Source organism: Alnus glutinosa, chromosome 5 (assembly GCF_958979055.1).
Source record: "Alnus glutinosa chromosome 5, dhAlnGlut1.1, whole genome shotgun sequence".
NCBI classification, from domain to species: domain Eukaryota; kingdom Viridiplantae; phylum Streptophyta; class Magnoliopsida; order Fagales; family Betulaceae; genus Alnus; species Alnus glutinosa.
The window spans coordinates 20,487,599-20,513,093 of NC_084890.1; the positions used below are offsets into that span (position 1 = coordinate 20,487,599).

Sequence of the window (25,495 nt, forward strand, 5' to 3'; positions counted from 1 at the left end):
ACCAAATCGCATAGATTATTACTGAATGTCATTCTTGTAATAACTATTTTTAAGTTGTCTATTTATTTCAATAATTTGTTGCATTATTTCGAAGGGTACCGTGGGAATTTCAGAGTGTAGAGGGAGGGGTATTTTAGGGTATTTGGGCTAAAAAGGTCACGTGTCGTGCACATGATCCAGTTTCTGTTGGCATTGACAGCATAAATGGATGGATAGGGTCAAAAAATCAAAAAGTGGTAGTTTGGGGGGCTAGAATCTAAGCATTGATAATTCGGAGAGCCATTCAGAAAAATGGTAATAATTTAGGAGATTAAAATGTATTTAACCCAAAAAATATTATGTTAACTCTGAATCGTTTATTTTTTACAGCAGGTATACTGTTAATTTTTTTAGAGCATGTTAAAAATTTCGGATCGGTCAAATTTTCTGTGTCGAATTCTCTCTCTCCTTATCTAATTTTAATGGTGGGAATCTCTTCGGTACTGATATTAGAACAGTCTCCTCGCGCATATAAATAGTAGCTTTTAGCGCCCCGAAGGTTCGTCATTTCGAAAATGAAGTCTGTTGGCTCATCTGTGTTTCCATTTGTCTTCGCTCTTCTTTTCTCATTTTTCTGGGCAACTTCGGCTCACACTCAGGAAAACTTTGTTCAGTGCCTGATCACCCTTCGTTCTGAAAACTCCACCTCAATTTCTAAACTCATTTACACCCCAGCCAACTCCTCATATTCCTCTGTCTTGCAATTCTCCATACAAAACCCCAGATTCTCAACACCTGCCACCCCAAAACCTCTAGTCATTCTTACACCATTGCATGTCTCCCACATCCAAGCAGCCATTCATTGTTCCCTGAAATACGGCATGGAAATAAGAGTTCGAAGCGGCGGTCACGATTATGAGGGTCTTTCCTATGTTTCAGATGTGCCGTTTGTCATAGTTGATCTAATTAATCTTCGATCAATCAGTGTTGATGCGGAGAATAGGAAGGCGTGGGTTCAAGCTGGTGCTACTATCGGTGAAGTCTATTATAGGATTGCCGAGAAAAGTAGAACTCTTGGCTTTCCGGCAGGAATTTACACGACTCTGGGCGTTGGTGGACACTTCAGCGGGGGAGGGTACGGCACATTGTTGCGCAAATATGGCCTTGCTGCTGATAATATTATCGACGCACAATTGATTGATGGTAATGGTAGAATCCTTGACAGGGAATCTATGGGAGAGGATCTGTTTTGGGCCATTCGAGGAGGAGGAGGGGCTAGCTTTGGAATCATTCTTGCATGGAAAATCAGGTTGTTTCATGTTCCATCAACTGTGACCGTCTTCACGGTTAATCGGAACTTGGAACAAAATGCGACCAAGCTTGTTCACCGGTGGCAATATGTTGCAGCCAAGCTTCACGAAGACTTATTCATTCGCGTCATCTTAACAGGTGTCAATTCCAGCCAGGAAGGGAAGAGGACCATCCAAGCTTCATTCAATTCCTTATATCTTGGAGGGATAGATAAGCTCCTTCCATTGATGCAAGAGAGCTTCCCTGAGCTGGGTTTGATGAGAGAAGATTGTATTGAAATGAGTTGGATTGAATCTACCCTCTACTTTTTTGGATTCCCAATTGGCGAATCCTTGGATGTTTTGCTAAACAGGACTCCTCCCAGAAGATCCCCTTTTAAAGCAAAATCTGACTATGTAGAGGAACCTATTCCCCAAGTTGGGTTGGAAGGGATCTGGAAAAGGTTTTACGATAAAGAAGCAGAGTCAGCTGTAATGTTCCTGACTCCTTATGGTGGCAGAATGAGTGAAATCTCCCAATCTGCAATTCCTTTCCCACATAGAGCTGGTAATATCTACAAAATCCAACATTGCGTGTATTGGAAAGAAGAAGGAACTGGGGCATTCGAAAGGCATATAAGCTGGATCAGAAGGCTTTACGATTACATGGCTCCCTATGTTTCGAAATCTCCAAGAGCTGCATATGTCAATTATAGGGACCTTGACATTGGAAGAAATAATAACAAAGGCAACACGAGCTATAGACGGGCGAGCATATGGGGTGCTAAATATTTCAAGAGCAACTTCGAGAGGTTAGTGCATGTGAAGACTATGGTTGATCCTGCTAATTTCTTTAAAAATGAACAAAGTATCCCGCCTTTTTCATCCAGGTGGAAGAAGAGAGGCGATTAGAAGAGGTATATTGAATAATAGACTTAATTTTAATAACATTTATTTGAATTTTTTTCTTCTATTCTCCTATATATGTGAAGAAGTTATTTTACGTAGGAGTCGAAGGTGCGGTGTCTTTTTAGTTTTCAGAACTTATTTTACATAGGAGTTATATATATGGGAGTTCTATGAAATGTAAATAGATGAAATTAATGTGAAAAAGTTAGAAGTGTCATTTGTATCGTATATCTATATATTTAGTGTTTCTCTTCTTTTTCCATTCTTTCCATCTCTTAGTGTGTGTGGTTTTCTATTTTCAACAAGGTTTTTAAATAGAAAAATTTATTCTCGATCGGGATTCATGAATAAGGCCTTTTTCGTTTTTTACTTTCCTCTATTACTATAAGCATATATAGATAAATGCTCATTGAATATTATGTGAATTGCGAAATATAGATTTGGTAGTCATGAATCTTCATGCATATTCTAAAGTATTTATGTAACTAGTTTGCCCGTATTTATGTAATTTTTTTGTAGCTTTTTCCTTTGTAATTAACCAACCTGATTGCATCTAGAAATATATATATATTTTTTCCCTCCTTTTGTGCAAATGCCTGTTTGGGATCGCATTTGGAAACAGAGTTTTTAGAGTTAGAAAGAGCTTTTTTAATTTTAATTTTTTCCCAAAAATATGTTTTGACATTTTTTATAGCAAAAAATCAAAGTTCTTTTTGAATTTTTTCCAACTTTATATTTGGCACAACTTTTTTATTTCTAAAAATTATTTTTAAGATCTTTAACGAAATTTCAAATAGGCTTTAAGCATGAACCAAACAAACTAAACGAAAAAAAAAAAGGAATCAACCAAATGATCAACTCTAAGATGATAGACTAGTACATGAGTGCCCCTTTCACAAGGGAAGAAAGTTAGGGTTCTCACCATGCATGACCCCATGCCTCTTAGTTGGATAGATATTTTATGCTTTCATTGCTTTGTACTAGATGGTGATTCATGTCCATTGGCATTGCTTTGGCACCCCCACCACAATGGAAAAATGGAATCTGTTAACAGCAACAAAAGTTGAAACATATGTGACACACATCTCCAGAAAAAAAGTGAACTGGCATTGGGTAAAGGGAAGTGTCATTGCCCCCAACGTCGGCTTTTTGTTGGCCGGGTGCCTAGCATACGTACGTGACCATGAATTTCGGTTTGTTCAGTTTGTGTTTGATGTAAAATGAATTTAAAAACCTGACGTTGGACAGAGTAGTAATTATTTTGTAGGCTATTCAACAGGTAGTTTGCAAGAAAGAAAACAGAAAAATTATCCCAAAAACACAGAGACAATCTCTGAATTTCAATGAAAATATCAATAATCAAGAATGTCGAAAAACGCTCACAAGTCGAGCTAATATACACTACAAAAATGTATGCACTTTGACACGTGCATTTTGACACGTGTACAGTGCTGTACACGTGTCAAACATTTAGACACGTGCACTTTGACACGCGTAAGACGCGTGTCAAATGTGCACGACATTAAGTGTACAAGTTGACACGTGTATTGAGATACACGTGTCAAATTTGACACGTGTATCTCAATACACGTGTCAAAGTGTTTTGACACGTGTATTAAGATACACGTGTCAAACCGTTTGACACGAGTATTTTAAATACTCGTGTCAAAACACTTTGACACGTGTATTGAGATACACGTGTCAAATTTGACACGTGTATCTCAATACACGTGTCAACTTGTTTTGACACGTGTATTTAGATATACGTGTCAAATTGGTTATATTTTTTTTAAAAAAATCCAAATCGAATTTTTCATTTAAATAAAATTTTAATTTAATTATTTAATTGTATTTTTAAATTAAATTAAAAATACGATTAATTAATTAAATTAAAAATTTAATTAAATAAAAAACCCAATTTGGATTTTTTTTTCTTCAATTTAGTTTTGGTATTGGTTATTTAAAATTATTTGGTATAATAATTTTAATAGTTATTTCAAATTTTATTATTTCCGACCACAAATAACAAAATATTGATTTTACAGAAAAACTACACAAAATAATATTACACAAATCATAAGTTAATAACGTATTCGTTAACTAAGCAAATATTTACACATAAAAATTAATTACACAAAATATCTACAAATCTGAAGGGCGTCCCTGCGAATGAGGAGGTACCGTCCCAGGCGTGTTATCGCCAACCGGCGATTGCTGAGCAAGGAATGGTGTAGCGGGCGAAGGTGTAGCGACAATGGAATGCTGGGTCAGCCGTCGTCCAACAGGCGACAACGTACCAACCGTTGTCGAATTACCTGCAAATCATATAGACAATTAAAGTATATAATATTACTTGCAAAATTAAAGGGGTAATTAAAATAAATTGAAATTAATTTTTTCCTACACACAGTATAAATCATACCTGCAGATGCACTACTAACAGACGACGTACTACCTACGTGTGCAGGTGAAGGCGTACCAAGACATGGTGCTGATGCTCCCATGGAGGACATGAAGACCTCAACCTGTCGCAGGCGCTGCTCCAACAGGTCATTCCTCGCTCGCTCAGCCTGTAGCTCCGCTTGCATCTCTTCCATCTTCCGAGTGTTTTCGGCCCAATCCCGAGACGTGCCCTGAGATGGTCCCCCTTGTGACCGAGGCCTATATGAGAAACATGTCCCCCGAACAGGTGTGACGTTCGGCCCAACCTGCCGAACCCTCCCTGCATACTCAGGCCTCCCAACCGCCTGTTCGTAAGCGTCGTTCGGTGCCCAACGCACCGTGTCTGCGGAGACGCTTTGCGTGGCGGCTGGATCACTGGATAAACTCTGCGTCATCCTCTCCTGTACGTCGTCAACATGAACAAGTCATATATTGAATAATGACAAATCACACATAATTTTAAAAATAATAGTAAATTAAATCAGTAGCATACGCATAGGACCCGTGTACGTTTGTTCACGTGAGTGCCGTCCTTCCTTGTGTGGGTCTTCACGAACGACGCGGCGCGAGTGGGGGGCGTGCCAGATGTACATGTCTGTCGTCATGCAGTTGACATATATAAGAAACAGATAGCGATAAAAATAGTATAAATAAAAATAAAAACAATTATCAACAAATATATATAACATAAACATATATATTTTCATACCTCCTCGTGATTAAATCTGGCATAACTTTTAGATCCCGTACAATGAGAAAGGTCATTCTGCTCGCGCAGCCTCTTCATCCGTTCAGAGGTTGCCTACGCATTTAACATGAAAATAAAAATGTAAGCATTGACACACTTAAATTAAAACTAAAATTAAATAAACTGTTATTAAAAAACCACAACATTTTCTTGGCCTACATACGATTTTTTGCTCACGGCACCAATCTCTCAGCAGGAACTCTACATCTTCTGCGTCATAGTTGCCAAAAAAATTGTCCGGCATTCTCGCACGGATAATCTCGGGCGTGTCACCGTCTCTAATACGTAGTTTGGTTTTGAACCTCGACTTCCACGAGCGGTGCTTACGGCCAATATCACATAAAGCCTCCTGTTGTGCCCTGCGCGCGTCTACTGATACAGGTACATAGAACTCCTCCTGCACATTCAACACATTTTTATAGGTTTAAAAACTTCAAGAAATACATTAATCTCAAGTTTAATTCAAATAAATAATTAAATTATATTCATAGACATACCATCAGCGCGTCCCACATTGCCTGCTTAATCTGCCTATTTACCTTCGCCCATTCGTCCCGCATGTGTATGTAGGACCCACTCCTGATCATCTTGCCCTCAGCCCGCTGAAATCGATTGCAGGCCCGTCCTACAGGTTGTATAGCAGCATTGTACTGCAATACAACCTTCTTACCCCTCGGGAGGACCCAGTTTCTCGCTGGGTCGTCAATCACCTCATAATAAATGGTCCCGTCTGGGTTGTACCCTAATGAAAGAAATATTCAACATTAATGTTAAAAATTTAATCATAAGATTAAAGAACATATATATATATATATATATATATATATATAAACAATTTCTAATCAAATATTTATTTATTTAAAAACCAAAAAAAAAAAAAAAAAATTTGGTAAGAGAATCTGAGTTTTAAGGATGTCTAAATATGTACTTACCCATCAACCGAATCTGCTCAATCCGTATGTGCTGGGTCGCTGGGTCGCCCGCAACCTCCTCCCCAACCCCTCCGGCTTGTGGATCCTGCTGATCATCATCTGAATCCATATCCTGGGGACTACCGGGGGCCAACTGATCGGTACCCAACATCGCAACGTCCTCCTCATGGGTACTCTGGCTCCCCCCCACATCTGGCATCTGACTCTCACCGGAAAGTGGCATCTGACTCTCACCGGAAAGTGGCATCTGGCTCTCACCAGATAAAGGCATCTGGCTCTCTACATGCCTCGGGCCCTGACTCGCCCCCGATGCTGGCATCCGTCTCGGCCCCGGGCCCTGACTCGCCCCCGATGCTGGCATCTGTCTCGGGCCCGGGCCCTGACTCGCCCCCGATGCTGGCATCTGTCTCGGCCCCAAAATCTGGCCAGGCATCGCCGCCTGTGCCGGTATCTGTCCCAACCCCATAGCCGGCATCTGCATCTCCCCGGTCTGTGACAGTGGAAATCCTACATCCTGCGTCTCACTATCAGGGTTACACGTCATAGGTCCACTATACGTAAACGGAAAGTACGGCGCATAACCCTGTGACCCCATCCCTTCTCGCAGCCACCATCGATATGCGTTACCCGGTTGGGTGAACCCTATCTGAGATAATGTCGGCAGCTCCGACAATGGAGAGCTGCAAGGTCCAGCTGTGCTGCTCTGTCCGTGATCTGACGTGGGCACGGCCACCGTACCCGGCAACAATGGTCTATAAGGCCCGTCTGGGTGGTGTGGCCACGCTGCAGAATACAATGCCGTCGAAACAGTGGGCGTGGTCATGGGGGGCACGGGTGGGCTAGGTGCCCGATACGCATAATGGGGGGGTCTCTGGTCCATCAATACCTGCGAACAAATGCAGACAAATTAATTAGAATATGTTTTTTTAATATATTTTTAATGAACATACTAAAGAACAGCGAAATTTATACAATTAATAAAAATTTGTATTCAGTACAAGCGAATTGTACAAACAATATATATATCAGTCAAGTGTATTGAGTTCAAGCTAATTATACTCACTACAAATACATCAATCATTGTATCACGGGAGCTTCAATAGGATCTACGTCGGGCCTATCGTACTCGAATTCGTCATTCGTATCTAGTAGGTCAGCAGTGGCTAGTACGAGCGGTACGCACTCATGGTAGGTTGTACCATCCTCATTACTCCCATCCCCCTGTCCAACGTCGTACACGTTGCGCGGTTTGGTCCTAACCGCACAAACCCAATTTGGGTTCCTTCCATCTTCTACGTAGAATACTTGATCCACCTGAGATGTAAGCACGTACGGCTCGTCCTGAATCTGTTCTCCCCTGTGGACGAGGTGATTGAAGTTGACAAACACTAGGCCATACTCGTCTATTGTGAATCCTCTGTCCATTGTGGGGTCTGCCCAATTGCACTTAAATAAGACGTACGTAGTCCTGTCATAGTACTCGACCTCAAATATATCGGTTAACTGTCCGTAGTACGTTTCGCCTTCAACGGTAGGAACACAGACGCCGCTATTCTGAGTCCTCCTTCCCACATCATGAGCAAGCGTGCGAAATAATTTTCCATTTACCACGTACCTGTTGTACTTCACCGCTGTCTCCTTTAGCCCTCTACAACGCATAACCAACTTGTGGCCCAATTCCTCCCTACGTTGATCGTCCAGGCCATCGACCTATGTTTTAATTACAAATAGTAAACATCACATTGGGTTATAATCCTGAACCCGCATAAATTTATCCAATTTAAAATTTACAACTATTTCCTTACATATGCACGGTACCATTCGCAGAACTGCTCATGATGTTGTGCTTCAATAAGAGCCTCCGTAATGCGACCCATAGTGCATGATCGCCTAAGCGCGTCTTTGTGCATCCTACATTCAGCGTATACAATTATGTAATAATTGTTATTAATATTTTTACTCGAATTCTGCTAAATATAAGGTTAGGACTACTTACGTCCGCAAATTGTGAAACTCTTCAGAGTTGAACACAATATAACGATGAATCTGGTGCATTATCAACCGGTTCATGGTAACACGCGTGCCCGCTCCCTTGGATCCATCAGGATTCCTCTGAGGTCTGTTGTGGAATGTTGGTGCGTTATTCAGATACCTTGAACAGAACGTTACCAGCTCGGTCGCTATGTACCCCTCCGCAATGCACCCCTCAGGAGCTGCTTTATTGCGCACATTATTTTTGAAATTCCCCAGACTCCTGGTTTAAACACATACACGACAATTTAATTGTCGTCAATTAGGATTACAATTAAATAAAAATATTTATTTACATATTACGCCGAATTTTACCTCTCTGCCGGGTACATCCATCTATACTGCACGGGTCCGCCCAGTCTACACTCGCGCACAAGATGCACAACCAAGTGGACCATGCTGGTAAAAAACCCTGGAGGGAATATCTGTTCTAGCTTGCACAAAGTGATACAGACGTCACCCTGCAGTCGGTCCATATCTTCTTGTGATAGCTTTGTTGAGCATATGCCTCTAAAAAATGCAGAAATCTCCACAAGAGGTCTAACCACTTTATCAGGCAATGACTTACGCAGTGCAATTGGAAGAAGCTGTTGCATCAGTATGTGGCTATCATGGCTCTTCAAGCCGGAAATTGTACGGTCCTTGAGCCGAACACATCGTGAAATGTTCGAAGCGTATCCGTCCGGGACCCTAACATTTCGAAGAACCTTCAGAAAATTTTCTTTGTCCTCTCTAGACATTGTGTGACAGGCAGCGGGAATATACGTTTTACCGTTGGCGGCCGTGAACGGATGCAACTTAGGTCTCAACCCCATTTCCTGCAAGTCCAGCCGAGCTGCCAAGTTGTCCTTCGTTTTCCCTTTTATATCCAAAATAGTGCCAAGTATATTGTCCATGACATTTTTCTCTATGTGCATAACATCAAGATTGTGCCGAAGCAAATTGTCTTTCCAATACGGCAATCTGAAAAATATACTTTTCTTCTTCCATATAACATTGGAACTCCCTGCACCCTTCTTCCGCTTCTTTCGTTTCTTCTTCTTACCCGCGGTCTCATCTCCAAACGCAACTCCGTCCAACTGTTGGAGAACCTCGTATCCGCATGGCACAATCGGTGCGCTGGCAAATTCTTCGGTACCGTCAAATGTCCTCCTGTTAAGCCGCCACAGATGTTCAGGCGGCAGATATCTCCTGTGCCCCATATAGCAAAATTTGCACCCGTTCTTTAAGCGTATAGAACGCGTCGATTGCATACAGCAAGGACATGCCTTCGCACCCCTGTTAGGCCAACCTGATAAATCTGCATACGCTGGCAAGTCGTTTATCGTCCACATCAACTGAGATCGCATAATAAAATTTTCCTTCTTTAAAGCATCGAATGTTCGTACCCCTACATTCCATAGTTCCAGCAACTCATCAATCAATGGCTGAAGGTAAACATCAATATCCATACCTGGTGAGCTCGGTCCAGGGATAACCAAGGAAAGGATGAAGGACGACTGTTTCATGCACATCCAAGGTGGCAAATTGTACGGCACAAGCATTACGGGCCATGTGCTGTGAGATGTGCTCATGTTCCCAAATGGATTAAATCCATTTGCTGTCAAACCAAGCCGGACGTTTCTACTCTCTGCCATAAAATCTGGATGTAAAATGTCGAACGATCTCCATGCCTCACCGTCGGCCGGGTGCCTCAATACGCCATCCCTAGTGCGGCCTTCTGCATGCCATCTCATATGGGGCGCAGTATGCTCAGACATGAATAACCTCTGCAATCGTGGGATGAGTGGAAACCACCTCAAGATCTTCACCGGGCGTTTTTTTCTCGCTGATATGATCTCACCATCATCATCTACATGTGTATCAGCCCTCCACTTAGACTCTCCACATACGGTACATGAATCTAATTCTTTATTGTCTTTCCAGAATAACATACAGTCGTTACGGCACGCCGGAATCTTCTCATACCCCAGACCCATGCCACTTAGGAACTTCTTCGCCTCGTACGTGTTATCTGGCAATGCCTCATCGCAAGGAGGCAACAACTGATTGATGAATTCCAGAATGTCTGAAAAAATCTTGTTACTAATACCTCCAACGCACTTCAAGTTGTACATGTGTACAGTAGCACTCAATTTACTGTGCTTTGTACCAGGGTGAAGGGGCTTCTCGGCAGTCTTTAACAGCTCTTGGTACTTCAATGCGTCCCCGCACGACGTATCTTCATCAACTTGTTGCGGAAGAGTACTTGCGGCTTCAGGAACATCGTGCACGCCGAAGGCGTCACGCAACATGGCGTGCATGTTATCATCCTGTTCCATGGCGACACCCTCCTGTTCTGTGACTTCACCATGTTCAGTGCTATGGTCAGCGGCCTCTGTGCCACTGTGATAAATCGAACACTGACCAGGAATAGCGGACCCAGTCGTAGTCTCACCGTGCATATACCACAAATGGTATCCCGGATTCATCCCCCGACCTCCAGTCAGGTGGGCAAGAACGTAATCAGGAGTGTGACGCTGGTTATTTCGACAATACTTGCATGGGCAGTAAATTTTTCCATCGACGGCCGTACAGTTACGAACGGCAAATGTCACAAACGCCCTACACCTGTCGTTATACGTTGTCGTACCCCTAGGTGCTGACATCCAAGACTTGTCCATATTCCTCTGTATAGGGTTAAGAGGACAAGACAAATCATACGTCAAACAAATAAACGTGTAAAAAAGTTGAGCATGTAACGCAACATGGGGTGTACGAATTTATTTCCCTTTTAAAGGGTTTATGGTTAGAGTTTAGGGTTTTAGTTTTTTTGTTAGAGTTTAGGGTTTAGGGTTTATGGTTTTTTAGGGTTTAGGGTTAGGGTTTGTAAGGGTTTAGGGTTTAGGGTTTAGGGTTAGGGTTTGTTAGGGTTTAGGAGGGTTTAGGTTTTTTTTTTTTTTTTAGGGTTTAGGGTTAGGGTTTAGGGTTTAGGGTTAGGGTTAGGGTATAAATTTAGAAAGTGTAAGATTTTTTTTTTTTAAAGGGTTTAGGGTTAGGGTTTGTTAGGGTTTATGGTTAGGCTTTTTTTTTTTTTTAAAAAAAAAAAAAGTGTAGGATTTTGTTTTTTTTTTTTTTTTTCTTTTCTTAAGGGTTTAGGGTTAGGGTTTGTAAGGGATTAGGGTTTAGGGTTAGGGTTTGTTAGGGTTTAGGAGGGTTTAGGTTTTTTTTTTTTTTTTAGGGTTTAGGGTTAGGGTTTGTTAGGGTTAGGGTTTAGGGTTAGGGTTAGGGTATAAATTTAGAAAGTGTAGGATTTTTTTTTTTTTTAAAGGGTTTAGGGTTAGGGTTAGGGTTTAGGGTTAGGGTTAGGTTATAAATTTAGAAAGTGTAGGAATTTTTTTTTTTTTAAAGGGTTTAGGGTTAGGGTTTGTTAGGGTTTAGGGTTAGGGTTTGTTAGGGTTAGGGTATAAATTTAGAAAGTGTAGGATTTTTTTTTATTATTTAAAGGGTTTAGGGTTAGGGTTTGTTAGGGTTTATGGTTAGGCTTTTTTTTTTTTTAAAAAAAAAGTGTAGGATTTTGTTTTTTTTTTTTTTTTTCTTTTCTTAAGGGTTTAGGGTTAGGGTTTGTAAGGGATTAGGGTTTAGGGTTAGGGTTTGTTAGGGTTTAGGAGGGTTTAGGTTATTTTTTTTTTTTAGGGTTTAGGGTTAGGGTTTGTTAGGGTTAGGGTTTAGGGTTAGGGTTAGGGTATAAATTTAGAAAGTGTAGGAATTTTTTTTTTTAAAGGGTTTAGGGTTAGGGTTTGTTAGGGTTTAGGGTTAGGGTTTGTTAGGGTTAGGGTTAGGTTATAAATTTAGAAAGTGTAGGATTTTTTTTTTTTTAAAAGGGTTTAGGGTTAGGGTTTGTTAGGGTTTAGGGTTAGGGTTTGTTAGGGTTAGGGTATAAATTTAGAAAGTGTAGGATTTTTTTTTATTATTTAAAGGGTTTAGGGTTAGGGTATAAATTTAGAAAGTGTAGGATTTTTTTTTTTTTTAAAGGGTTTAGGGTTAGGGTTTGTTAGGGTTTAGGGTTAGGGTTTGTTAGGGTTAGGGTTTAGGGTTAGGGTTAGGGTATAAATTTAGAAAGTGTAGGATTTTTTTTTTTTTAAAGGGTTTAGGGTTAGGGTTTGTTAGGGTTTAGGGTTAGGGTTTGTTAGGATTTAGGGTTAGGGTTTGTTAGGGTTAGGGTTTAGGGTTAGGGTTAGGGTATAAATTTAGAAAGTGTAGGATTTTTTTTTTATTTTTTAAAGGGTTTAGGGTTAGGGTATAAATTTAGAAAGTGTAGGATTTTTTTTTTTTTTTTAAAAGGGTTTAGGGTTAGGGTTTGTTAGGGTTTAGGGTTAGGGTTTGTTAGGGTTAGGGTTTAGGGTTAGGGTTAGGGTATAAATTTAGAAAGTGTAGGATTTTTTTTTTTTTAAAGGGTTTAGGGTTAGGGTTTGTTAGGGTTTAGGGTTAGGGTTTGTTAGGGTTAGGGTTAGGGTATAAATTTAGAAAGTGTAGGATTTTTTTTTTATTTTTAAAGGGTTTAGGGTTAGGGTTTGTTAGGGTTAGGGTATAAATTTAGAAAGTGTAGGATTTTTTTTTATTTTTTAAAGGGTTTAGGGTTAGGGTATAAATTTAGAAAGTGTAGGATTTTTTTTTTTTAAAGGGTTTAGGGTTAGGGTTTGTTAGGGTTTAGGGTATAAATTTAGAAAGTGTAGGATTTTTTTTTTTGTTAGGGTTTAGGATATAGGGTTCGTTATGGTTTAAGGTTAGGGTTTGGTTATAGAAAATGTAGGAATTTTTTTTTTTTTTTAAAGGATCTAGGATTAGGGTTTAGGGTTTAGGGTTTTAGTTTCTTAGGGTTTAGGGTTTAAGGTTAGGATTTTTGTTTTTAGTGTTAGGAATTTTTTTTTTAGAAAGTGTAGGAAATTTTCTTTTTAAGGGTTTAAGGTTAGGATTTTTGTTTTTAGTGTTAGGGTTTCTTTTTTTAGAAAGTGTAGGATAATTTTTTTTTTTAGGGTTTAGGGTTTAGGGTTTAAGGATAGGACTTTTGTTTTTAGTGTTAGGGTTTCTTTTTTTAGAAAGTGTAGGATATTTTTTTTAGGCTTTAGGGTTTAGGGTTTGTTAGGGTTTAGGGTTTAGGGTTTAAGGTTTAGGGTTAGGGTTTTTAAGTGTAGGAATTTTTTTTTTAGGGTTTACGATTTAGGGTTTAGAGTTTAGGGTAAGGGTTTTTTTTAAGAACGTGTAGGATTCAAAGTTTATTTAAGGGTTTATTATTGTGTTGGTTTTATGGTTATGATTTGAAGATATAAAGTTTAGGGTTGGAGTTTAAGTATTTCTTAAAAAGTAGACGGTCAATTTTAATATTTTTTCTTTTTTTATTCAAACCCATTTTATTTGTTGTTCCCATTTATTATTTTCAAAAGTGTCATCGTTGGTTTATAACGTTAAACTAATATCGGACATTGTTTGATTTTGTTTGACTAACAAAAAAACATTGTAATCCATAATAACACATTCAAAATATATATATATATATAACCTCTCAAATAAAAAATTAGGACAGGAAAAATTAAAAACATAAAAAACACAACATGGCAAAAAAGAACATGGCTTTCAAAAAAATAAAAATACATATAACACTAAATGACACAAAAATACAAACGCCTACACAATTTCTAAATATCAAATGTGTACTAACACAAAAATACATGCAGCATTGTTAAAAAAAAAAACACAAACTATAGCAAAAATGAAATACCTACTCCAAGAAAACCCCCCAAAAAAAAAAAAAAAAAAAACAGTAATTTAAGCTTACACTGATTCAGCAAAATTGAAAAAATAAAATATAACACAGTCCAAAAATTATTACAATTATCAATCAAGAACAAATGTCCAAATTATTACAATAAAAATTATTACAATATATATTCAATCAGTATTTCATTTACATGTTGAAAAAAAAATGAAATACAAATTTAAGGGGAAATTACTCACTGTCGACGGTAGGTTGTGGATTTAGGGCTCCTTCTTTATATATATACCTGCATATTCGGATATACATTATGGAGAAAGGAAAAAAAAGTTAGCAAATGTATATATATATAACACTAAATTTATCTGCAATATATATTAAGAGCACCGGCGACTGAACAGAGAGAGAGAGAGAGAGAGCCACTGACCGGACCGGAGGAAAGGGAACCGACGGCCTAGCCAACCCCTGCCGGAGGGACGTCCCAGTAGAGAGAGAAAGAGAGAGAAAGAGAGAGAGAGAGAGAGAGAGAGAGAGAGAGAGAGAGAGAGAGAGAGAGAGAGAGAGAGAGAGAGAGAGCGAGAGAGCTAGAGGGAATCGGTGAGAGAGAGACAGTCGGTGAGAGGGAGACGTGACGACGCCGGAGCTCACCACACCGGCCGGCTGAGCTCGCCGGAGAGACAGAGAGAGAGAGAGAAGAAATGAGAGAGAGAGAGAGAGAGAGAGCGAGAGAGAAGAAATGGGTAGCTTCCTCTGGAAGCTACCCATTTCTTATATATAAATATAAGTATATAATTTATATAATATAATATATATTTATATTATTAATTAGTTTTACGTATATAATATATAATGTTTGGCCAGGTGGCGCGCGGGAGAATTCCCGCGCGGCATCCGGCCAAACAGTTGGAGACGTGTTTATAAATACACGTCTCCACATGCTATATATATTTAATATTTAATATATATATATATATATATATATATATATATATATATATATATATATATATATATATATATATATATATATATATATATATATATATATATATATATATATATATATATTATATCTATTTTATATAAACCCATGCAACCCTAAGTTCATGCAATGCATGTACTGCATGTACATGCACTGCATGAACTCATGTTAATTATTATTATTTTTTTTTTGGGTCTACATATATGCTTCACAAAGTTGGTTTAATTATGCATATAGTACAATATGTCAATTTAGGGTTAGGGTTTACGTACTTATAAGTACACCATATATATATATATATATATATATATATATATATATATATATATATATATATATATATATATATATATATATATATATATATATATATTTATATATATATATAACTCATCATATAAACCCTAATCATAAGTGTATGTATTTTGTATAGCAAACAACCATAACCCTAACTGTATGTACTATATATAGAAAAAAACCCTAACCCTAAAATACACGTCCCCCATAGTAGAAATTGTATTTAATTTAAAAAGTAATAAATATAATATATATATAACTCATCATATAAACCCTAATCATAAGTGTATGTATTTTGTATAGCAAACAACCATAACCCTAACTGTATGTACTATATATAGAAAAAAACCCTAACCCTAAAATACACGTCCCCCATAGTAGAAATTGTATTTAATTTAAAAAGTAATAAATATATCTATATATATAATAAAAAATAATTATATATAGAAATAAATATATTATTTAAAAAATAATAATTTAATGGTCCAAAAAATTAAACTATAACTCTAAGTGTATATACTATATATAGCTATAAACTATAACCTTAAGGGTACGTACTATACTAAAACCTAAAACCATAAAAAATAAAAACTAAAACCTAACCATAAAATTAAACTCTAACCCTAAGTGCTAGACTATATATAGCTATAAACTCTAATCATGAGGGTACGTACTATATCTAGTCATAAACCCTAACCCTAATCCTCTATCCAAAAGTATATAATATCTATATACATATATATATATATAGCTATAAAACTAAACCCTAAGTAAATGTACTATAACTATAACTATAACTATATATATATATCGGAACAATCTAATTTTGAACTGCTCATGATTTAACTTATATATATATATACTTAAAAGTGTACAATAATGACACGTGAAAAATATATTGACATTATTATTCATTAAACGTAAAATCAATAAAATTATAACACATAGCCCTAAGTGTATATATTATATATACCTATAAACCCTAAAACCCAAACCCTAAGTGTATATATATATATATATATATATATATATATAGCTATAAAACTAAACCCTAAGTAAATGTACTATAACTATAACTATAACTATATATATATATCGGAACAATCTAATTTTGAACTGCTCATGATTTAACATATATATATATATACTTAAAAGTGTACAATAATGACACGTGAAAAATATATTGACATTATTATTCATTAAACGTAAAATCAATAAAATTATAACACATAGCCCTAAGTGTATATATTATATATACCTATAAACCCTAAAACCCAAACCCTAAGTGTATATACTATATATATCGATAAACCATAATCCTAAGTATATATACTATATATAGGTATAAACCCTAGCCCTAAGTGTATATACTATATGCTATAAACCCTAACCCTAAGGGTATGTACTATATATAGCCATAAATTTACGAGGGACTAAACTATAAGTATTTAATTCATTATGTAGCGCAGAACTCTAAAAATAATTGCATTTACTATATATAGACATAAATAAAAAGGTTACTGTATATAGTTTCTAAACCGTTTACATGCATGCATATCTATATATATAGTATTAATTATAGGTTTTTTAACTTTGTTATGTTTAATTTTTTTTTTTTTTGGTTTCTAAACGTAGATGGTGTACAAAACTAAACCCTAATTTAAACTATTTAGTTTAATTATATATTTAGCATCAAATTTGTATAATTATGCATATAGTACAATATGTAAATTAGGTTAGGGTTTACGTGCTTAATAGTATACTATATATATATATAAATAAGGAACCTAAAAAGTATAAATTCCAACCAACAAATTTACATATAGCATATAGTACAATATGTAAATTAGGTTAGGGTAATCTACACCGTATTTTTGGATTAGATTTGTATGATTAATAATGTAAGGAGTTTTTTTTTTTGATTTTTTTTTTAAAATAATTAATACAACACAGAATTTTTTTTTTTAATATATATTTGGCGAATTAATAAATTTTTGACACGTGTATTAATACACGTGTCCATTTGGACACGCATATGGAATACACGTGTCCAATTGGACGCGTGTCTATATACACGCGTCCAAAATGGACACGTGTATTCCATATGCGTGTCCAAATGAAATGGACACGTGTATTTCATATGCGTGTCCAAATGGACACGTGTATGTCATACACGTGTCCATTTTGGACGGCTTCACAAATTGACACGTGTCAATTTGGACGCGTGTCTACAGTAACGGGTACTGTAGACACGCGTCAAAATGAAGGTGTTTTTGTAGTGTATAGATGAAAATTCGACTTCTAGTAGAATTTTACCAAAAATAGCAAAAAGCTAATAACTATAATAAAACAAAATACAAAATAAATTAAGTAGGCTGCCAAAAATCTGACCCAAATCGGGCTCAGAATCACCTCCTAAACAATAAACGAAAAATTACCATAAATAGAAAAAAAATCTAAAATTAAGTTTTTGGAAATGAAAATAGCAAATTTTGGGCTCGAAACAAGGCGCATAGAGCATAGCTTGGTGGCTATGACATGCACGCCGAAGAGAGCTTTCCGAATTGGAGTCATATGTGTGAGTCGGATACTCGTAACCAAAGTTATGACCAAAATACTGCAGCGCACTCAAAAATTGTTCCAATTAGGTCAGATCACGATTTCTTGCTAATCTTGCGCTGATCCGCCTGCTCCAGGTAATTCAGCGCCATCAATTTGCAATCTGACAGCTCAGCATCGTCTAACTCGAATCCCCCTGCATCAAAAACTTAATTAGTCCTTTAACAATTAATTAATAATAACTCGAATCCCCCTGCATCGTCTAACTCGAATCCCCCTGCATCAAAAACTTAATTAGTCCTTTAGCATTTACTATGTCAAAAATACAAAAAGGAGCGTCTTCCATATGAACTTGTTCATTCATAACGAAAAGCTGAAAGCGCTTCCTTCACTTGCCTATAAATTGTTCCCGAATTTATTTGCCTCTTTTTTAACGTGAATGACCTTCTAACATTACAAGATATTCAAGGTAATTCCGGCATCATCGAGAAATTGGCCAATTCTTTTCATCTCTCGGCGGTGCATGCCCTTCCTAAACTGAAACTTATTAGATGTCTATTCTTTTCCGGCCCCCTTTTTCTAAGCATATAGCCAAACTAATTAGACGAAAACAAAAGGAAGCAAGCAAATTAGTTAATGATCAACTCTAACAAGATGAGTAGTATAGTACATGCAGTGCCTATCATCTAAGTGGAGCTGATTTGGCTGCTTCCTTTTGTTTACGTCTAAAATGACAGACTGGTCCATTACTTGGCAGCCCCACCCCAATAGAAAAGGAACAGGATCCTCTCCATTTACTTATAAAGGAGGGGCATAATTATCTTTTCACATTTTAATGAAATGTAAAAAAATAATTATGTCCCTACTTTGTTACTAAATAGAGAGAAATGGAGAGGATCCAAATTCTTCAATAGAGAAAATGAAATATTGTTTACATCAACAAAAGTTGTGGAGGGCAACGTTCAATACTTAATCAAATAATTTTTTACCGTATATTGCTTTCAAAAGCAAAAAAAATACTTAAATTTTTTTTTGAATGAATCATAGAAAAATAAAACATTAAATATTCAAATATATTAAAAAAATAAGAGCCTTAATTTTGTTTTTAATCCATATAACTTAAAACATGTTAAAATATTTGTTCACATATGAGTAGTTTAAAATGAAAGGAAGTGTAAAGAAAAAAAAATAATAAAAAAAAATAAAAGGCAAAAAGAAAACCTGTAGATTATGATTATCAAAGCATCAATAAAAAAAAAAAAAATTAGCAGAAGTCTCTAATATTATTGGTGTGATACATATTACATTTCGATACAAATAAAACCCATATAATTCTGAACATTCTAAAAAAAAATACATAGCAACCTAAACAAAATGGTTGAAAATCGAGTAAATTATACAAACGAAAACAAAAATATTCCATAAAACATTCAAATGAACTAAAAAATAAGACAATTTTAGTTTAATCCATATAAGTTAAAACATGTTAAAATCTTTGTGCTCATATGAATAGTTTATAATGAAAAAGAAGTATAAAGAAAAAAAAAATAGCAAGAAGAAAACATGGTTTAATCTAATTATCAAAGCATTAATAAAAAATTAGCAAGAATATATAATATTGTTAGTGTGATATCTATTATATTTAAATATAAATAAAACCCGAGTAATTATAAACATTTTAAAAAATACTGAACAAACTAAGCAAAATAATTTTGTACGAATACAAAATAAAACAAAATCTTCCATTAAACATTTAACGCAATCAAATAAATCCTCACATCATGTTCAACGCTTAATATCTCTTTGGTCATGTTTCAAAAGTATTTAAATTCATTTTATGCACAACAATCAAATAATTTTTTTTTCCTTGTTTTGCATTCACAAGCTTAAAAACACTTAAAAAAAAAAAAAAGACTAAAAATGGAGTAAATCACATAAGCAAAAAAAGAAAAGAAAAAGAATTCAGGAAAACAAAAGAGTCTTCATCTTAGTTTAATCCATATACATTAAAATATTTTTAAATCTTTGTTCTCATAGGAATACATAGCTTAAAATGAAAAGTATAAAGAAAAAAAAATATCAAGAAGAATACATAGTTTAATCTAAATATCAAAGCATTAATACAAAATGAGTAAGAATCTTTGTGTGATACCTATAATTGACATAAAATAGGGATAAAAGAATTATACCTAGCACTCCCACTTTAAGCAGTTCCAAATCTAATTACTATTCTATATATATATATATATATATAACTCATGCATGTTAGTACGTGACAATTAAAGAGAGAGAGCAAATTTTTTTGAATGAAAATAACTCCTCTAATCCGGCCTATTTATAGGCAAAGTTTTGGGGACAAGTCTGAAATTTTACAAAAGAAATGAAATGGTGGACATACTTCACATAACTCCTATATAAGCACCTTACACATCCAGCATGAAGTTCCTCTAGATTTTACGTGAGTGCTGTTGTTTTTAAAACATGCTACTACTACCCTACAGAATTTGGTGGAGTTTTCTATAATGAAAACTCTTGGAAACCTACTAGTTCATCACTGTAGATGTGACGACCCGTTTTTTTTTTTTTTTTTTTTTTACAAAACATCCACATAATCATTAATCCCTTAAAATATAAACGGATCTTCACAGTGGCACGACGATATGTCGCAAAGCCAACATATGTACATACCCCATAATATGTACCTGGCAAATCAGAGTATAACATCTATCAACTATGCAGCGGAAAATATAACCTAATAGCGGAAATCGCATCTTATACATCTATCACAAATAATTACAACAAAGAGCCATTAAATATCTATATGATTAAATCTTTCCACGAATTAAATAAGTGACATAAATGGTTTTGTACAATAACAAGTGACACAAACGTCACAAGCCATAAACCAAACCTATAAACAAGTGGACAACCCGTGGTCCACCAATTACGACCGTTGCGGCGTGCTTCAGTCATAACATCCAAATTACCCTTCTACAATGCTATCAACTACGACCGGAATACCTGCAGCCAAAAGAACATCATCTATACGGTTGTGGGGGTTTGCCACATCCGTATAGGTGGAATTATGAGCCCACCGCCTTAGCATACATAGATACACTAAGACCTCAGAGGTATACTATTCACTGAGTTTTCGCAAAGAACCGACTTTTCATTTTTTAGTCGTGCGAACACTATAACAGCTACCAATTTTATAAACTTTTGTTTGAAAAACCCCCATAGCTGATATAGCAAACACCGACTAATAGAAAACATTTAAATACTGTGGGTAGCTAGTATTATACGAAAAAGATTCGTTATAGAACACAATGACATTTAATCATGCAACCATCCGATACCAATATACATAAGTTCTTTTTCTATCAAGACTTTTATGCATACTAATACGTCTAGCAAAACTACATTTAAATCATGCATCCATCCGATACCAATATACATAAATTCTTTTTCTATCAAGACTTTTATGCATACTAATACGTCTAGCAAAACTACATTTAAATCATGCAACCATCCGATACCAATATACATAAATTCTTTTTCTATCAAGACTTTTATGCATACTAATACGTCTAGCAAAACTACAATATACTTATCATGAAAACATCACACAATTTAAACAATGCTATGCATGCTCATGATAGTCTTTTTGTTCATTATGAGCCTCACGCTCTCTTCGTTATTATGAGCCTCACGCTCTCTTCATTATTATGAGCCTCACGCTCTCTTCTTTATTATGAGCCTCACACTCTCTTCTTTATTATGAGCCTCACGCTCTCTTCATTATTATGAGCCTCACGCTCTCTTCTTTATTATGAGCCTCACGCTCTCTTCTTTATTATGGGCCTCATGCTTTATGCTTTACAATTCTAACTCTATACTCCTATTCTTTGCAAATCATGCTTTCTTCAAATACCATGAACCAATCAACATGAAATTTTCATCATTCTTCTTTGCATAATTAAATCCCAACTACAACACACTTTCAAATACTTCAATCAATTCAAAACCTTTCATTCATGCATCATTTCATAACATCATTGATATTTCAACATAATTGAAACTACTTAAAACATCCAAAACATACATGTTAACATATCGTTGGTTCAGTAGAAAATTATCTATCATTTGCATTTCTATAAAATACGAAAATATATCTTCTCAGTGAGTAGAATACTCACCTTGGCTGCATTGGACCATGACTCGAACTCTACATTGGAGAACCCATTAAAGACTCCAATCCGGACACTATCCTGCAAACATTAATAACATTAGACTATGTTATTGAACTCTATACTCTATAACACGTACACTACCCACGTGCTCACACATCGCGTAATCTGCTACTAAGGCTAGTTAGGTGTCCTAAACTATTATTAGGTTATCATTTAGGTTTAGGTTCTAATGATATCTTTGATTATTAATACAAAGATGTATTTACTATATGCATTAGTTTATCTTTTATTGGTATTAACTATAAATCTTATAGTTGTTTACTTACTATTATTGAGTCACATTTATCATAAGGTTCCGATACTATTTGACTTTAGTACTTAATCTTTATCATTTACTATCATCCAAGTAGTTTAAGTTTAGGACTTAACCTAATTTAACATTTTATAATCTTTGTGTATTCCATCCATCTCCTATACGCTTTCATTTACATTCCTCATTTTCACCAAGTACCAAGATTATGATCTATTCATCTCACTTATAACTACCATCACTACCCGAGAATCTTATTAGGACTATAACATGAGACTAATCAAAACAACCCAACTCTACAAAGGACATCATCTAAAATCTTATTATTACATAACCTATACACCTAAATAAACTATAGCAAAGAATTCAATTATTTATCGTAATCAACCTTAATCAATTCAACCTCATCAACACCTAGAATATCCAACTCATAAATATAACATAGAACATATTTTAGCCTTATTCAACAAACCATAACCAAGATGTCCTCACTAAAATACCATTTCACATTGACACATACATACTCGGCCCATAACAACCAAACATCCAAACCCATGCCAAATTTCAACCCATTTACATAATAAGATCAATCTCCTACCACCAAACCTTCAATATCCATAGCCTTACATCAAGATCAATCGAAACCCCTCTTTTACATACAATGAGCCATAGCCATTAAGGACTACCAAGGATCAACCACAAACATTGGACGCCACATAAAACTAAATCCATAAATCCATCACAAGCATTAACCTTAATCCTCAACAATTAATCATAAACTAACATCATCAAATTACCCATCCAAAAATCCATATTTGAATCCATTAGAACACAACATCAAATATAGCAAGGTTTTCCCTCACATCAACTCACCAAAATTCCAATAATCATAGCCACTATCATCTACCAAATTTCTTCCAGAACTAAACCCAATTCAATCAAACATTCTACCATCAACATAATGGAGCAATAACCGTCAATTAGCAAAATTATCCCCAATTTACAACCACCGACCAGATCTGGATTTTCACCAAAATACCCTTCATAATCACTTTCCATTCCAACATCAAGCACTCACCACAAAGCATCATTCATAGGTTATCAAAAATCAAGAATCAAAACCCATAACAAATATCAAGACACCTAACCGATATCAAATTCCAACTTACCCTTAAAATTCCCATTTACATATCAAGGCCAACCTCTCACATAAGTGAGAATGCCTACATAAAGTCTTTTAACCCATACATAATATTGCTATTTAAACACTAATAACACTAACCCGTAAGATTTACTTAGGATTAGACACAAGAAATCGCAATTAAAATACATAACCCAAAAGTTAGGGTTTAAGGAAACTCACCAAAATTCACCAAACCAAAACCCATGGTTTGGGTAGTCTTAAGCAAGTTCCAAGTAACCCATTACCTAAAGAAAATATTAGATTAAACTCACATTTCAATATTTTAACCCAAAATTACAAAATCATGAGTTTAGTGTTTTACCTTAAAACGATCGGTGGAAACGTAGATCCAAGTGCAAGGATCACGTTTCCGAAGACGGATCGAAGATCGGACCGTTAGATCTTCGTAGATCGCAAAAATGAGAAAATTTCCCCATCTTTTCTTTCTCTTCTTTCCTTCTCTCGGTTCTGAGAGAAAAAGAGGCATTGCCTCTTATTATTAATATATATATATATATATATATATATATATATATATATATATATATATATTTTCTTCATTGGAAAGGGCCAGATGGCCCTTCCTTCATTTATCACGTGAAAGGCCACATGGCCCTTCACCTTTGTCTTTCAAAGTGGGGCGCAGGTCGCCCCACTATATATATATATATATATATTTATTTATTTATTTTATATTTCTTAATTTCTTTTAAATATTATTTTTCCTTTCTAATTTGATTTCTATTATTTTTATTTCCTATTTTATTTGGACTTAAAAACATCACTTGTATTTTCTTTTCATGGCCACTATTTACAAGCCCATAGATTAAAAATAAAACACTCTATTTTATTTTACCCCACTAAATAGGCTTATTTTTATTTAATCCTGATAAACTCATTTTATAAACTTTAGTCTCTAAAAATTTTCTCTTGCATTTTAAATGCACCTAATTAAGTTTAATTAATTATTTACTCAAATTTATACTTTAATTATTAAATAATGTCCCAGATATATTTGACCCTATATTTATTTAAACCACACTATAATAATTATTACTCTTTCTATTATTTTACCTCAAGCTTAATTTATTTCGATAACACCATTATTATTACCTAGAATATAATTATTAAGCCCATTTATTAATGAATACAATTTATTAATTGATAAATCTCCTATTTATTTTCTTGGTCTTTACAGTAGATGAACAAATTTCACACACTAATCTGGATCCTTCCATATCTTCTATTTCTTTGTCCTTTTGTCTTTTTTTTTTTTTTTTTTTTTTTTGTTTTTTTCTTAAAGCAAAATACTAATCCGGTCAATAGTAAATACCTATAAAAGCAAGTATGCTTAAATGCTTTAGTGCATGTTCACATGACTACTAGTGATAATTCTTATAATATATATATTTATTTAGTTTTACAACTCTTAAAAACTCCCAAAGTTTCAAAAATTTCTTTTCTCTTTGAGCCTAGTTCTAACTATCAACTTCTCATGCTAAACCGGGAACATAATAATTAGACATAAAATACATTTTCCAAATATATTTGGTCTAATTTAATATCAATATTTATTGTGACGACCCATTTTTTTTTTATAAACATAAATGGATCATTACAGTGGCACAACTACTTGTTGCAAAGCCAACATATAGTACATATCCCATACTACGTACCTGATATTCAAAATCAACATTTATGCAGCAGAAAACATAAATCTGGATAGCGAAAATATCACATATAAAAAATATTAGGGAAGAAATCCGATTCTGCCCAAATGGGCCAAGACCGTGGCCCATCAAGACTATCATTTCCAACGGACTCGGTAATCTGCTAAGTCTACATAAAGACCGACCTGGCAACTTATGACGACCATGAAGGAAGTCTCCCAC

General features: G+C 35.4%; 2 protein-coding genes across 2 annotated transcripts; one reads left to right on the forward strand and one right to left on the reverse strand.

The window, feature by feature from the left end:
• The first annotated feature begins 511 nt into the window (after nucleotides 1-511).
• LOC133869303 (tetrahydroberberine oxidase-like) lies at nucleotides 512-2,358 on the forward strand. The gene has a single exon (XM_062306258.1). The coding sequence runs from the start codon at nucleotides 555-557 to the stop codon at nucleotides 2,178-2,180; it is 1,626 nt and encodes a 541-aa protein (XP_062162242.1). The 5' UTR covers nucleotides 512-554; the 3' UTR covers nucleotides 2,181-2,358.
• A 1,836-nt stretch (nucleotides 2,359-4,194) lies between these two features.
• On the reverse strand, nucleotides 4,195-5,122 carry LOC133869907 (uncharacterized). Its single transcript, XM_062307002.1, has 3 exons — nucleotides 5,113-5,122; nucleotides 4,600-5,020; nucleotides 4,195-4,492 (listed from the first exon to the last, which is right to left on the reverse strand). Exons 2-3 carry the CDS (start codon nucleotides 5,012-5,014, stop codon nucleotides 4,320-4,322), a joined length of 588 nt encoding a protein of 195 aa, XP_062162986.1. The 5' UTR covers nucleotides 5,015-5,020; nucleotides 5,113-5,122; the 3' UTR covers nucleotides 4,195-4,319.
• Nucleotides 5,123-25,495: the final 20,373 nt, after the last annotated feature.